The 14,561-nt window shown below is 61.6% G+C and overlaps 1 protein-coding gene across 1 annotated transcript in view; it reads left to right on the forward strand.

Annotated features, from left to right (window-relative positions):
* Positions 1 to 14,561, forward strand: part of OBSCN (obscurin, cytoskeletal calmodulin and titin-interacting RhoGEF) — a 103,689-nt gene that overhangs the window by 63,170 nt on the left and 25,958 nt on the right. Inside the window, exons 50-56 of the mRNA XM_035727619.1 lie at positions 4,651 to 4,923; positions 5,207 to 5,482; positions 5,765 to 6,052; positions 6,161 to 6,508; positions 7,327 to 7,700; positions 9,309 to 10,164; positions 10,916 to 11,194. Of these exons, the coding sequence (XP_035583512.1) occupies positions 4,651 to 4,923; positions 5,207 to 5,482; positions 5,765 to 6,052; positions 6,161 to 6,508; positions 7,327 to 7,700; positions 9,309 to 10,164; positions 10,916 to 11,194 (2,694 nt within the window). The remainder of the gene's footprint in view (positions 1 to 4,650; positions 4,924 to 5,206; positions 5,483 to 5,764; positions 6,053 to 6,160; positions 6,509 to 7,326; positions 7,701 to 9,308; positions 10,165 to 10,915; positions 11,195 to 14,561) is intronic.

The raw sequence follows: 14,561 nt of genomic DNA on the forward strand, positions 1-14,561 counted from the left end.
GTATGTCCTGAATCTCAGGTCCCCTCCCCTCCTGCACCAGATCTTCAGAAGGCGGACAGACAGAGTCAGCTCTGTGAACTGTGGGGCTGGGTAAGGCTCCAGAGTGCAGTGCCCTCAAGTTGAGTGATGGGAGAGGGGTAGGATCCTGGTTGTCCTGAGCAAAGTGGCCATGTGTTCATCAGAGTGGGCATCTCTGAGGGGACAGCATGGGACTGGGTTGGGCCTTGCAGGCTCTACCGAGGGCTGTGTGCCTTGGCCCCTCTTGGTCCGGTGTCCCCAGTTGGGGTGTGCTGGCTCATGTACAGATGCCTGGTCATGACTGTGGGGATGACTGTGAGCATGGGGGTGTGTGAATGGGTGTCCTGTCAGGTGGCATATGGATGAACTCGGGAACTCTGCTGGAGATCAGAATGGGGAGCTAATGGGGAAGGGTGGGGATGCAGTCAAGTGTGCCCTTTTGGGAGGCGGTGGAAGGGCAGGTGGGGCTAGGGTGTCAATGGTGCACCCCCGGGAAGGGCATGGAGGACCTTCTGGGGGAGGGGCCAGCCATGGTGGGTACAGGGGTACAGAGCAGTGGGAAGGGCCTGGGTTCAGGCCCCACTGTGTGACACGTGGCGTTAGGGCCCGGGAATCTTAGGGCTGGAGGGACCTGAGGGCACATCTGCACAAATGGAAATCTGGGGACGGGAGAGGCACCTGCTTCCACACCTCCAGGAATGGAGGGCTGATCTCCCACGGGAGATCCCACACCAGATCAGAGCATTGGGCCCCATGGCTTCTCCTCCTCACCCCACAAAGATCACAGTTTTGGGGCTTGGAACTTATGTGTTGTGCCTTCTGACAAGGGCATGGATGCAGGTCATCAGTCTCCTTTGGTGCAAGTGGACATATTCCAATGGGGTGTCGGGTGCAGGGGGGCTGAGCTGGCCCTCCGCGGGCTTGCCATGGGTGGTCTCTGTATCTCATTCTGCAAGCAAAGCAGGCCAGCTGGCCTGGGTGGATCTGTAGACTCGGACCCCAGGCTGGCCCCACAGACCCAGGGCACCCAGCCCCCTTCCTTTCGCCCTCTTGTGCAGAGGCGGCACCATGCCTGGTACGTGGCTTGCAGAACGTGGACGTCTTTGCGGGGGAGGTGGCCACATTCTCCTGTGAGGTGTCCCGCGCGGGTGGGCCGGAGGCCCGCTGGTGGCTGGATGGCACCCTGCTGCAGGATGGCCCCCAGAGCGCCATCTCCGTGCGCGACGGGACCCTCCACTCCCTCACACTCTCGGGCCTGGGGGTTGCTGACTCAGGCACCATCACCTACCGCGCAGGGCCCCTGGTCTCCACGGCCAAGTTGTTGGTCAAAGGTATTGGCCGATGGGACCTGCCCTGGGCTGGCGCTTCTGCACCTGCTGACCCGGCACGCTTGCTGCGGGTTCCCGGGCGGTGGGTCTGGGGCTGGCCCCAGGACACAGACGGGGCAGGCACACTGTGAGGTCTGCCATCCTGCTTTGTGGAAGAGAGTGGTGAACCTGCAAGCCCACCGCCCCCCCCCCACCTGTAGGGCCACGCCCTGCTTCCTGCCTGGGCCACCACCCTGTGGAGCACCTGAGGGCAGCCGGGAGGCGAGAGTCCCCTTCCTGGAGCTGGCCGGGGCGGCACTGTCGCTGCCCACAGCTGCTTCCCTTGCTGCGGGCTCGGCTGAGGTCTTGTACCCTTCCAGGAGAGAGCTAGCCTTTGGGGAGGGACACCGGTCGGGGGGGTCAGGCACTCCTGGGACGGCGGGCCAGCAAGGCTTCGCCTGGCACCCTGGTCCTCCTCTGTGCTTCTGCAGAATTAACGTGCACATCCACCAGCACCCCAGGGGCGCCCCATTTGTTGAGTAGGATGTCAGCAGGCCAAGATGGGGTGGGGACCCCAAGGAGGTCGGCGAGGCCCCTGGCGAAGGGACAAGCTGGGCTGGGCGTGCCATGTGCCCAGCAGAGGCCTGGGGGCTTTGAGGACGGGTGTCGTGTCCCTGCTGAGGCAAAGTATGCCCTGGGCCAGGGGGTGGGGAGGGAGGCAGGGGCTTAGGGGACAAGACGGGTGAGGAAGGGCCTAGCCCCGACGAGGCCGAGCCGACAGTGCCGTCTTCCGCGGGTGGTGGTGTGGGGGGCAAGGCTTGCCCTGCGAAGAGGGCCCCGGGCCGCCGTGACAGGTGCCTCTCCCGCCACAGCCCCATGCTTGCTTGCTGCTGAGCCGCTGAGACCAGAGGGCGGGTGGGGTGCAGCCGCGCGGCCCCAGCTGACGCGGGACCGGGGTGTCGGCCGACAGATCCCGCGGTGGAGGTGGTCAGTGCCATGCAGGACCTGGTGGTGGAGGAGGGCGGCCGGGCTGAGCTCCTCTGCCAGTATTCGCGGCCGGTGCAGGCCACGTGGAAGATGGACGAGCAGGAGGTGCGGGCCGACGGGTGCCGTGTCATCATAGAGCAGGACTGGACCGTGGCCAGGCTGTCCTTCCAGCCGGCCTTGCCTTGCGACAGTGGCATCTATTCTTGTGAGGCTGCAGGCACCCGCGTGGCGGCCCTGCTGCACGTGCAAGGTGAGGCCTGCCCGGCTCCGGCGTGGCTGGGACCGTCCTGCATGGTGCAGAGGCAGCTGGGGACAGCCAGCGCCCTGTGGCCACGTGACCCTGCCACAGAGACAGGGTCCGGCGTGCAGAGCCCCTCTGCTCCCAGAGCAGCCTGCGGCAGGACAGGACGGGGTGCTGGGCTGAGAGCTCCTCGAGCCCCGGGGATCTTAGCCACGCTCCTGTCCAGGCCAGCCGCCCAGCGGGCTCTCGAGCCCTCCGTCCCCGTCTGCGGCACAGCAAGGACACTCTCTGGGAACCCGGGGTGGGGGGCGGTGGACGGCAGCCTCTGTCGGGGGGGCATCTCTTGGCTGCTGCCACGTCCTATTTGGGAAAATCTGAACCCCTCCCCGTGGTGAGTGAGCTGGAGGCTGCAGGCAGCGGTCAGGGGGCCACCTGCCGTGTGGCGCGCCCACCGCTTCACTCTTGAAAGAACTGAGTTGTTAAAACGCTGTGTTTTTGGTCGCTGGGGGCACAGCTCCGAACAGACATTAAGGCCTCTGTGCAGGGGCCATTGCTGTGGGGGCTGAAGGCAGGGGTGATAGCTGCTAAGGGCTGTGGGGAGGTGAGCCCAGGCCTGAGGGAGGTGGGAGTGGGGCTGGGGTGTGAGGGCATCTGGCACGGACAAGGGAGCCTGGAGAGGCAGGAGAGGGCCGGCGAGCGCTCAGGGAAGTCTGGGATTTTAGCAAAACAGAGCAGCGGAGACATCTGGAATGGGAAGGAAGGATGCTGAGCACCCCAGTGACTCCAGGCTTGGCCTTCCCCTTGGTCCCCCTGCTCCTCCCCAGGATTAAGAGCAGCCCCCAGCTGGCCATCTGAGCACAGCGGAGATGGGGATGCACTTCTAAGCCCCCGCTGGTGCCGCTGATTCTGATGTGGGGAGGAAAGGGGCCGGGCTGTGGGGATGTCTGGTCTGTGGGGCGAGCAACCCGGGGCCGGGAGGGTGACCAGAAGAAGGACATGGACAGGTCCTCTGGGTACTCTGCCCTGCCCCTCTCACTCCCTGGGGCTGCTTGTCCAGAGCGGGCACCCTCGCCTGCAGGGCACATGGACTCTGTGGAGAAGCTGGGATTGAGCACGAGGGCTGTGAACAGGTTTCACTTGGGTGTGTACCCCAGAGAGCAGTGGGGGCCGTGCGCCTGGCTGCCCCCACCCCCATCCCTCAGGTCGGCGTCCGAAGTCATGTGGGTCAAGGTCACAGCCTTCCCAGCATCCAGGCCAGCCCTGGCTCACCTGGCGTTCCGTTCCGGCCTGACACGCACGCCCCTCCCAGGACCCCACCTGGCGCCTTGCATCCCTTACTCTGCTGGCCAAGTCCCCACTGCCCCTCACGAATCCCTCCTTCCTTCCCATCCTGGGGTCCCTTCTTGTCACTGCTCCTGCCCAGCTCAGTCATGCCCATTCTGAGGTTCCTCCTCCTCCTGGAAGCCCACTCAGACTGTTCCTACGGGCATCGCCTGCCCAACAGGTGGTGTGTCATGGGAATGGGCCGTGGCAGGAGACAAGCAGTGCAGCCAGGCGCTGGGCTGGAGCTGGGGCCAGGCATGCCCAGTCCTGAGCTCGGGACTCACACACACACAAACTCGAGCGCACGTACTGAGACTGGTGTCGTGTGTGCACGAGAGACCGGGAGGGGTGGGGACTTAGGGCAGAGGTCTGTCTGGTCTGTGGAGTGAGGGGAGCAGCTCAGCATGGCCGATAGCTCTGGCGGGAATGGGAAGAAAGGGGGGCATTTCCTGAGCCCCATACGCAGCCTGGGGTGGGGGAGGGGCGGGGGTTTGAGCCTGGCTGTGCATCAGGTCCCAGGTGGGACCACCTGGGAGGCTTCTCACCCGCCTGGTGTGGAGCACCCCCCTCCCTGGCCACGAGCGAAGGCCACCAGGGCAGTGATGGTGTGGGAGTGGGCAGGGCGTCAGGAGGCCCCCATGGCGACCCCACGTGGACACTGTGCGCTACCCTCCACTAGGCGGCGTTCTGTTCGGCCCTCGGGCCCTGTGCAATGAGGGGGAGGTTCTCCCACGGGCCTGCGCAGGGATCCCTGAGCGGCCTCCCTCCCCGCAGCCAAGAACAGCGTGGTGCGCGGCTTGGAGAATGTGGACGCCCTGGAAGGCGGCGAGGCGCTGTTCGAGTGCCGGCTGTCGCGCCCCGAGGTGGCCGCCCACACCTGGCTGCGGGACGACGAGCCCGTGCACACCTCCGAGAACACGGAGGTGGTCTACTTGGAGAACGGCCTGCGGCACCTGCTGCTACTTAAGAACCTGCGGCTGCAGGACACCTGCCGGGTGACCTTCCTGGCGGGGGGCGTGGTGACATCCGCGTTCCTCACAGTCAGAGGTTAGGGCTGGGGGGGGAAGGGGTGTGTGTCTGGGACCCCTCCCACCGCTGCCGCGCCACAGCTGTGTGGAGGGGGCGGGCTGGGGCCGCAGGGTGGGGCCAGGTCTCAGATCCCACAGGACCCCCGCGCCGTGGAGGTGCAGGGCGGCGGTCTGGTCTCCTCCTCTGCCGGGGGGGGGGGGGGGGGGCGGGGCTGGAGGGACCTGGAGGCACAGAGGTCCACTGGCCGTGCCTCCAGGCTGGCCCTGCGCCCGCACGCTCACCGCACCGCCCCCGCCCACAGGCTGGCGCCTGGACGTGCTGGAGCCGCCGCAGGACGCCACGGTGCGGGCCGGTGGGCGGGCCAGCTTTGGCTGCTCGCTCAGCGAGGCGGTGCCGGTGGGCGAGGCAACCTGGTACATCAACGGGGCCGCTGTGCAGCCGGACGACCCCGACTGGATGGTCACCGCGGATGGCAGCCACCACACCTTGCAGCTGCGCGCCGCCCAGCCGCACCACGCTGGCGAGGTCACCTTCGCCGCCCGCGACGCCGTGGCCTCCGCGCGGCTCACCGTGTTGGGTGGGTGGCTCGGGCCGCCTGCTGCAGGTTGGGGCTAGGGCTCTGCTGTGCAGTCCCAGAGGCTGCTGGGGTCTCTCCGTGGCCCCCGTCCGGGTGGGCTCAGGGCACACAGTCTCCCTTTGCTCTCTCAGAGGGGCTGGGCCCAGAGCGCAGTGGCTCACCGGCCTTGGGGGCGGACGGCCTGGTGCCCACTCCGCACCCTAGGATCAGACCCCAAGCAGCCAGGCTGGGCACGCGCGGGTGCCAACGGGAGCCTCCACCGATCAGCCCCTTTCCCTGCAGGCCTCCCGGACCCCCCAGAGGACGCTGAGGTGGTGGCGCGAAGCGGCCGCTCCGTGACGCTGTCTTGGGTGGCCCCTGCAAGTGACGGCGGTGGCGGTCTCTACGGCTATCGGGTGGAGTTGAAGGCAGCCGCCACGGGTGAGTGGCGGCTGTGCCACGAACTGGTGCCCGGGCCCGAGTGCGTGGTGGACGGCCTGGCCCCCGGAGAGACGTACCGCTTCCGCGTGGCGGCTGTGGGCCCAGCGGGGGCCGGGGAGCCGGTGCACCTGCCGCAGACAGTGAGGCTCGGTGAGGCGCTGCTCTCCCCACGCTTGGTGAGGGTGAGGTCTGCCCGGAGTGCTCCCCAGGCTGGAGGGCCCCGGGCACGCCTTGCTGAAGTGGCGTTGTTCCCCGCAGAGCCCCAGGAGCCTGAGCCTGCGGCCCCAGCTCCCGCGCCCCCGGCTCCCGCACGCCCGGCTCCCACGCCCCCGGCTCCCGCACACCCGGCTCCCGCGCCCCCGGCTCCCGAGAGCCGGCAGGTGGCTGCCGGTGAGGACGTGTGTCTGGAGTGCCAGGTGGCCGAGGCGGGCGAGGTCGTCTGGCTGAAGGGGACGGAGCTCATCCAACCGAGCGGGCGCTTCCAGGTTCTCTGCCGGGCTGAGCGGCAGACGCTGGTCATCCGGGGCTTCTCCGAGGAGGACCAGGGCGAGTACCACTGCTGCCGCGCCCAGGACCCCATCTCCTCTGCAGCTGCCTCCTTCCAGGGTGCGTCCTCGGGACCCAGCGAAAGCGGGAGAGCCCTGGGGTGTGGGAGTGAGCCGGCCCCTCGTCGTCATCAGCTCCAGCGCAGACAGGCAGGGGTCCTCTTGGGGAGGCGGCCTTAAGACTGAGGCCTGGTGGGACCCTGTGGCTTCGCTTCTTCAGACGGCTGGCAGCTCACGTCACACTGGTCCCCGAGCGGGACGCTGACCATCACATCCCTTGGCACCACTATGGTCCCTCGAGCTCTCTGGCCCCTGCCCTCTGAGCCTCCTCCGCCCTGCCTTCTGAGTCCCCCACTCTGTGCTCAGACCCCACCCTGCGAGCCCCCACTCTAAATCACTGCCCCCTGAACTCATGCCCCCACGCTATAAGGTGCCCCGCGCCCTGTGCTTCGAGCCCCCCGTTATGACCATCCCCATTCTGATCCTCTCCCCTCTGTGCTCGAGCCCCCCACATTATAAATCCCTCCCACTACCAGTCTCCCCACTCTGACCCCCTCCTCCCTGCGCTCTGAGCCCACCTCTGACCCCCTCCCCCCTGTGCTCTGAACCCCTCACACTATGAGCCCCTCAGCACTTGCACTGACTCTGGCCCTATGCTTGGGCTCGCTCCTCTGCAGGTGCTCGCTGTAGGTTGGGGTCTGGCTTCATCAGGGGAAGCTGAGGCTGACAAGGCAGTTCAGAACCTCTACAACCTATTTGTTGGGGGCCTTCAGAGCTCTTTGGTCTACTGAGGGAAACCACAGTCAGAGCTTAGGCCGGCCTGGGGTCAAGGGTTTGTCCACCCCCGCCCACCTGCTGACCATCTCCTGTCCTTCTCAGTGGTGCTGGCCCCAGGCTCTGGGGAGGAGGCCCCTGCGCAGCCCAGCCTCCCCCCTGAGGCAGCCCAGGAGGGTGACCTGCACCTGCTGTGGGAGGCCCTGGCCCGGAAGCGCCGCATGAGCCGTGAGCCCACGCTGGACTCCATCAGCGAGCTGCCCGAGGAGGACGGTCACTCGCAGCGCCTGCAGCATGAGCCAGAGGAAGCAGCCCGTGACCTCTCTGAGGACTACTCCACCGCTGATGAGCTGGCACGTTCCGGCGAGGCCGACCTCTCACACACCAGCTCTGATGACGAGTCCCGGGCGGGCACTCCTGCCCTGGTTACCTACCTCAAGAAGGCTGGGCGGCCCAGCACCTCACCCCTGGTCAGCAAGGTGAGTGTCCAGTGTGGCCTACACGGGGAGGCCTTGCCGTCTCAGATCTTCACCACCCCTCCACCCGCCACCCGCTCATTGCTCCATCATCTGTCCTGTGCTACCCACTGATACAGCCACCCATCCACGTGCTGTCCATTTGCCATCCGTTGTCCGTCCACGCGTCATCCACCACTCACCCATCCATCCACCCATCCATCTAACATCCACCTGCCAACCCACCCATCCACCACCATTCACTCATCCGTCTACCATCTCCTCATCCACCACCTGCCCACCCACCCACCTATCCACCACTCACCCATCCATCCATCCACTGTCCAGCCACCCACCATCCACCATCCACCATTCACCCACCATTCACTCACCCATCCATCCACCCATCCACCATTCACCCACCATTCACTCACCCATCCATCCACCCATCCACCATTCATGCACCCATTTACCACCCATCCATCCACCCATCCACCATTCACCCACCCATTTACTACCCATCCATCCATCCATCCATCCACCCATCTATCCATCCATCCACCCATCCATCCATCCATCCATCCACCCATCCATCCATCCATCCACCATTCACCCATCCATTCACCCATCCATCCACCCATCCATCCACCCATCCGTCCATCTGTCCATCTGTCCATGCACCCACCCACCCATCCACCCATCCATCCACCCATCCATCCACCCATCCGTCCATCTGTCCATCTGTCCATCCACCCACCCACCCATCCACCCATCCATCCACCCATCCATCCACCCATCCGTCCATCTGTCCATCTGTCCATCCACCCACCCACCCATCCACCCATCTATCCATCCATCCACCATTCACCCATCCATTCACCCACCCACCACTAACCCATCCATCCATCACCTGCCCGCCCATTCACCCACATACCACCCACCCATCTACCACTCACTCACCCATTCATCTGTCACCCACTCACCGTCTATCTCCATCTACCACACATTCATCCATTTACCCATCTACCACCCATCAACCCACCCATCCGCCTTTCACTCACCCATCTACCATCTACTCATCCACCACCCGCCCACCCATCCACCACCCAACATCCACCCACCCACCACTCACCCACCCACCCATCCACTACTCATCTACCCATCCACCATTGACCCACCCGCCTACCCATTCATTATACTACTCACCCATCCACCACCCAACATCCACCACTCACCTATCCACCATTCACGCCACCACCCATCATCTACTCACTTACCCATCCACCTTCCACCACCCACCTACCCACACATCCACTATTCACCCATCCGCCACCCATCCATCCACCGTCCACCCATTCACCCATCCGCCCGGCTGTGTCTCACAACCTGCCAGTCTCTGTCTGGGTGACCACTTAGACTGATTTCAGGGAGCGGGCTTGCCTCTCGGCAGCACCAGGAGCCATCAGGCACGCAAAGGCTGAGCAGCTGCAGGTGGGCAGGAAACAGAGGGGCATGATGACCTGGAGCTGGGGTGGGAGACCTGCGCTTTGCTTCCAGCCCTGCCCCAGCTGCCCCTGCACTGTGCTTTTCCTGTCGTGGGCCTCAGTTTCCCTACCTTCCCTGTGTGCACAGGCTGGGGTTCCCACAGTCCCACCTGGGAAGCCACAGAAGCATCAGGAGCAGCCAGCGGCTGTTTGCCCACCACTGGGAGATTTGAGTGACCCGTCCATGGACAAGGCAGCCGTGAAGATCCAGGCTGCCTTCAAGGGCTACAAGGTCCGCAAGGAGATGAAGCAGCAGGAGGGACCTGTGTTCTCCCGCACGTTTGGGGATACAGAGGCACAGGTGGGGGATGTCCTGCGTCTGGAGTGTGTGGTGTCCAGCAAGGCGGATGTGCGTGCTCGCTGGCTGAAGGATGGCGTGGAGCTGACAGATGGCCGGCACCACCACATTGACCAGCTCGCGGACGGCACCTGCTCCCTGCTGGTCACGGGCCTGGGCCGGGCCGACGCCGGCCACTACACCTGTCAGGTGAGCAGCAAGTTTGGCCACGTGGCCCACAGCGCTTGTGTGGTGGTCAGCGGGACTGAAAGCGAGGCAGAGAGCTCCTCGGGGGGAGAGCTGGACGACGCCTTTCGCCGGGCGGCCCGGCGGCTGCACCGCCTCTTCCGCACCAAGAGCCCAGCTGAGGTTTCAGACGAAGAGATCTTCCTCAGTGCAGATGAGGGCTCAGCACAGCCCGAGGAGCCTGGGGACTGGCAGACGTACCACGAAGATGAGCACTTCGTCTACATCCGCTTCGAGTCACTTGCCGAGTCCCACCGTGCGGCCACCTGCTTCCGGGAGATGTTTGGCACCATGGGCATCGGGGTGGACATCAGCCTGTTGGAGCAGGGGCCCCGGGGGGTGGAGATGCGCATCAGCAAGATGGGTCCCGCCCCTGCCACGCCTCAGGAGATGGTGCCCCGCCCACAGACTGCAGAGGCTGGTGAGTCGGCCTGCTGCCCGCGGCTGGGGGGGGCGGGAGTGGTGGCGGGGAAGGAGGAGGAGCAGGGCCAGCCAAGGTGACCTGCGTCAGGTGAAGACTCAGCGAGCTGGCTGGCCTCCAGCCTCTGGCCACTGCAGATGCAGCCCACTGAGCTGGAAGAGCCCCGAATTTGGGGATAGACAGAGCTCGATGTCAATCCCAGCTGCCTGTTGTGAGCTAGCCTCTCTGGGTGGGCCTCAGTGTCCTCCTCTGTGAAGTGGGTATAGGATACTGACTTTCCAGAGTTTGTGTTTTTTGCTCCGTGAGGGTTTAGGATACAACCGCTATGAAAGGGGGGATTCCACGGCCCCCACTACCTGCTCCAGCAACTTAGATTAATTTTAGAGCCATTCCACTGTTGGCTTGCGTATCGCTAGGGACAACGAGGGGTCTAACGAATAACCCATGGCGTCACGTCTGGGAACCTCCCTGCACAATGTTGGGCCATTCTCATCCTTGCAACCCTTGGACCCTCAGCCCACACAGCATTTGTCTCCCCTTACCTCCCCCTCCTCCCTGTTTCCTGTCCACGATGCCTCTGACCTCTCGGTGGCTTGGACCTAGGCGAGCAGAGACAGAACTGTGTTTGGCCCAGGCACCTGCGAGCGCCCCCCCCACCTCAGTGGGAGCAGATGACGCACGCTGAGCTGCTGGGGTGGCTGGGGGAGAGGCCTGGGGCCCACTCACTGCACACCCCGCTTGTCCCTCCCAGCCCCCGTGTTCCTGACTGGGCTGCAGGATCAGGAGGTGCTGGACGGCTACCCCGTGAGCTTCGACTGCGTGGTGACAGGCCAGCCCGTGCCCACCGTGTGCTGGTTCAAGGATGGAAGGATGCTGGAGGAGGATGACCACTATATGATCAGTGAGGACCAGCAGGGCGGCCACCAGCTCATCATCACAGCCGTGGTGCCGGCAGACATGGGCGTTTACCGCTGCATGGCTGAGAACAGCGTGGGCGTGTCCTCTACGAAGGCAGAGCTCCGTGTAGACCGTGAGTGTGGGGATCCGGGTTCGATGGCCCCAGGGCCCGAGCTGGGCGGGGCCGGTGCTGGGTTGCAGAAGGACCCAGACAACACTGGAGGATTGGGGCCAGGTTGGGGGTGGGGGGCCTCGTCTCCTTGGGTGGTGTCTAGGCTGGAGAGGGGCCTCGGACAGGTCACAGGTGCCCCAGGCACGTGTGGAGGTTAGCTGTGTGCATGAAGAAATACGGATTTGGTTGTCCTTCATTCCCAGTACACGGTTCCCGAGTCGCCGGAAGTTTCCCCGAGTGATAAGGGGACAGGAGGTGTGTTTTATTCTAATGCAGTGACTCCTGGTGGGCCTCAGGACGAGTAGGTCCATCTGATCTTTGAGAAAAGTGCGAGAGCGTTTAAGTGGAGGAAGGGTAGAATTTCGGATTCAAGGATAGAATCTCAAGTCATGCTGGAGTAATTGGGATATTTACAGGCAAATAAATAGACCTTGATCTCATACAAAAATGAGCTCAAAATGGATTACATACATAAATAGAAAATACAAAACCATGAAACTTTCAGAAAAAGAGGAGGAAATTTTTAGGACCTACGGCCAGGAAAAGACTTCTTAGATTTGACAACTAAAGCAACACCCATAAAAGGGAAAATTGGTAAAAGTTAGGAACTTCTGCTCTGAGAAAGACCCCACGTGGAGAGACTACATGGCAGGATAAGGTATCTGCAAACCAGGTATCTAAGTAAAGAACTTTATCTTAAAACAACATAAAGAATGCTCAACAGTAAACAGATAAAAGAAAATTAAAAATCCACTTGGAACCAGAGCAATAGATGTGTCCAGACGCTTCACGGGGGAGGACTTGCCGAAGGCTGAGGCACCTGGAGGATGTTAGCCTTGGCGGCAACGCTAATGGAGCCCCAGCGAGATGTCGCATGCACTCAGCAGGATGGTAACTTCATCAGTAGGGATCATCCGCTGTGCTGGCGTGGATCAGAGACATGGGAATGCAGCGTGGGACACTGTCTCTGGAAAAGCGGGTGTCAGAGCTGAGACCGAAGAGTAGGTGGGGTCTGGGAAGGACTGTTCTCCCGAATGGATTCATGGGCGGCCAGCCCCACGAGAGGTCGTTGAGCAGACACGAGCAAGATGCAGGGCCACGGCCACGGCCGTATCCACAGCACAGCTGTACGCAAGTCGGTTAGCGTGACCGAGGCAGAATTGTGTACATTCACCAAAGCAGGAGCTAGTCCATGCTGCCGCGGAGATCTAGATTTCTGGCATCGCTGTCCTTCCGCCTGAGGGTCATCTTTCCACATTTTCCCCGTCATCTGGGAATGCTAGAATTCTCTTAGCTTTTGCACGTCTGAGAAAAAGTCTGTATTTCTCCTGTGGCTCTGAAAGATATTTTTACTAGGACGATTCTTTTTTCTTTTCATACCTTGAAGGTGCTGCTCTCCTATTTACTAGCTTGGATGCTTTCCACTGAGAAATAGGGTGCCATTCCTATCTTTGTTTCTCTGTGCAAAGCTAGCCCTTTCCCCTGGGATTTAAAATCGGGACTGCTGAGCCACGCTCTGTCCCACCCTGCCTCCCCCAGCCCCTGGACACCGATGAGCTACACTCCCATCTCTGTGGCTTTGCCTTTTCTGCCCAATCTGACATGATAAAGATGTACAACCCTGTTTTCTTCTAAGAGTTTTATAGTTCAGCTCTTACATGTAGGTTTAGTTTTGGTATATGGTGTGAGGTAAGGACCCGAATTCATTCTTGTCTCGTGGAAATGTAGTTATTCCAGCACCGTTCACAGAAAAGACTATCTTCCTCTGTAAAATTGCACGGAACTCCTGTCAAAAACTGACTTCCATGACACGTATGGGTTCATTTCTGGGCTTCTAACTGTCCTGTTGATCTGTACATCTGTCATCCTGGCAACACCACACTGTCTTGATTACTGTAGCTTCGTAGTCAGTTTTGAAATCTGGACATGTGAGTCCTCCAGCTTCACTCTCGTTCAGAGCATCTGGGTCCCTTGAGTTTTATGACTTTGAGGACCAGTTTGTCATTTTCCTCAAAAATGGTCTCTGGGTATTTTTTAGGATTTCCTTCTTTTCACTGGTTTCGAGGCATCTGACTGTGCTGTTCTTGGGTGCACTTTTCTTTATATTCCCGCGTGCTTGGTGTTCATGGAGCTTCTCGGGATTCGGGGTTTCTAATTTTCATGAAGCTTGGAAGTGTTTTTAGCTGTGATTTCCTCAAGTCTCTTTCCTTCCCCGCTCGTCTGGGGACTGCAGTCACAGGCACGAGAAGCCGCGTGCAGCAGCGCGACCACGCGCTGACTCTCTTCATGTGCAGCTCTTGGGTCTGAGTTCCATTTCCCCACATTGTTTGTCCCACTATCCTCCAACTTTCGCTGTCCTTCTGAAGTCACTACGCTGCCATCAGGCCTGTCAGTGTACCGTCTGTCTCAACAAGTGCTACTGGAAGCTTTTCTCACGTGTGCTGGGTCTTGGTTATGCAGTTCTAATACCTGCTTTGATGACCTTGTCTGCCACTTCCATGTGCGTCCATCCTGGCTTGGTTTTGATCCACTGGGGGCTGTTTTCCTGCCTCCGTGTGAGTCTGGAGGTCCTTGACGGGATGCCTGCCCACGTGGCAGCTGGAGACTTCGTATTTCTGCAGATCTTCTTGAGGTCTTCCTCTGAGGTGGGGGGCTGGCAGAGCTCCATCCAGGGCCGATCTCCTCCCTCTGCTGAGGGCTGATCCCCCTTCCTGAGGACCGGAAGCCACAGAGTGGGGAAGTTCCCAGTCCAACTGGAAACACAGCATCCTCCCCACTGTTTCGATGGCCCCCTCAGATGGCTCGTCCCCACCCTGTGCACATGCTAGTCAGTGCTCTGCCCTCTCTCTTCTCTGGCTTCCGTCCTATGGACACCAGCAGTCTTCATCTCCCAGTATGCCAGCTCCTCCACTCAGGGTCTACCTGGTTCGGCCTCAGCTTCCTCTCCTGGAGCTGGAAACTCAAGGCAGGAAGGTGAGGCAATCACAGAACTCATCGTTGTTTCCAATCTGTAAGCGTTCAACAAGAAATTCTCTGACGCCAGCTGGAGTTTCTACAATGACCTCACCTCTGAACCTGTCCACATGGACTCAGCATCAGACCCACGTGGAGTCAGCATCAGACTCGCGTGGACTCAGCATCAGACCCACGTGGAGTGAGCATCAGACTCGCGTGGACTCAGCATCAGACCCACGTGGAGTGAGCATCAGACTCGCGTGGACTCAGCATCAGACCCACGTGGAGTCAGCATCAGATCCACGTGGACTCAGCATCAGACCCACGTGGAGTGAGCATCAGTCAGCATCAGACCCACGTGGAGTCAGCGTCA

The sequence above is a fragment of the Zalophus californianus genome, chromosome 5 (genome assembly GCF_009762305.2).
Source record: "Zalophus californianus isolate mZalCal1 chromosome 5, mZalCal1.pri.v2, whole genome shotgun sequence".
NCBI lineage: Eukaryota > Metazoa > Chordata > Mammalia > Carnivora > Otariidae > Zalophus > Zalophus californianus.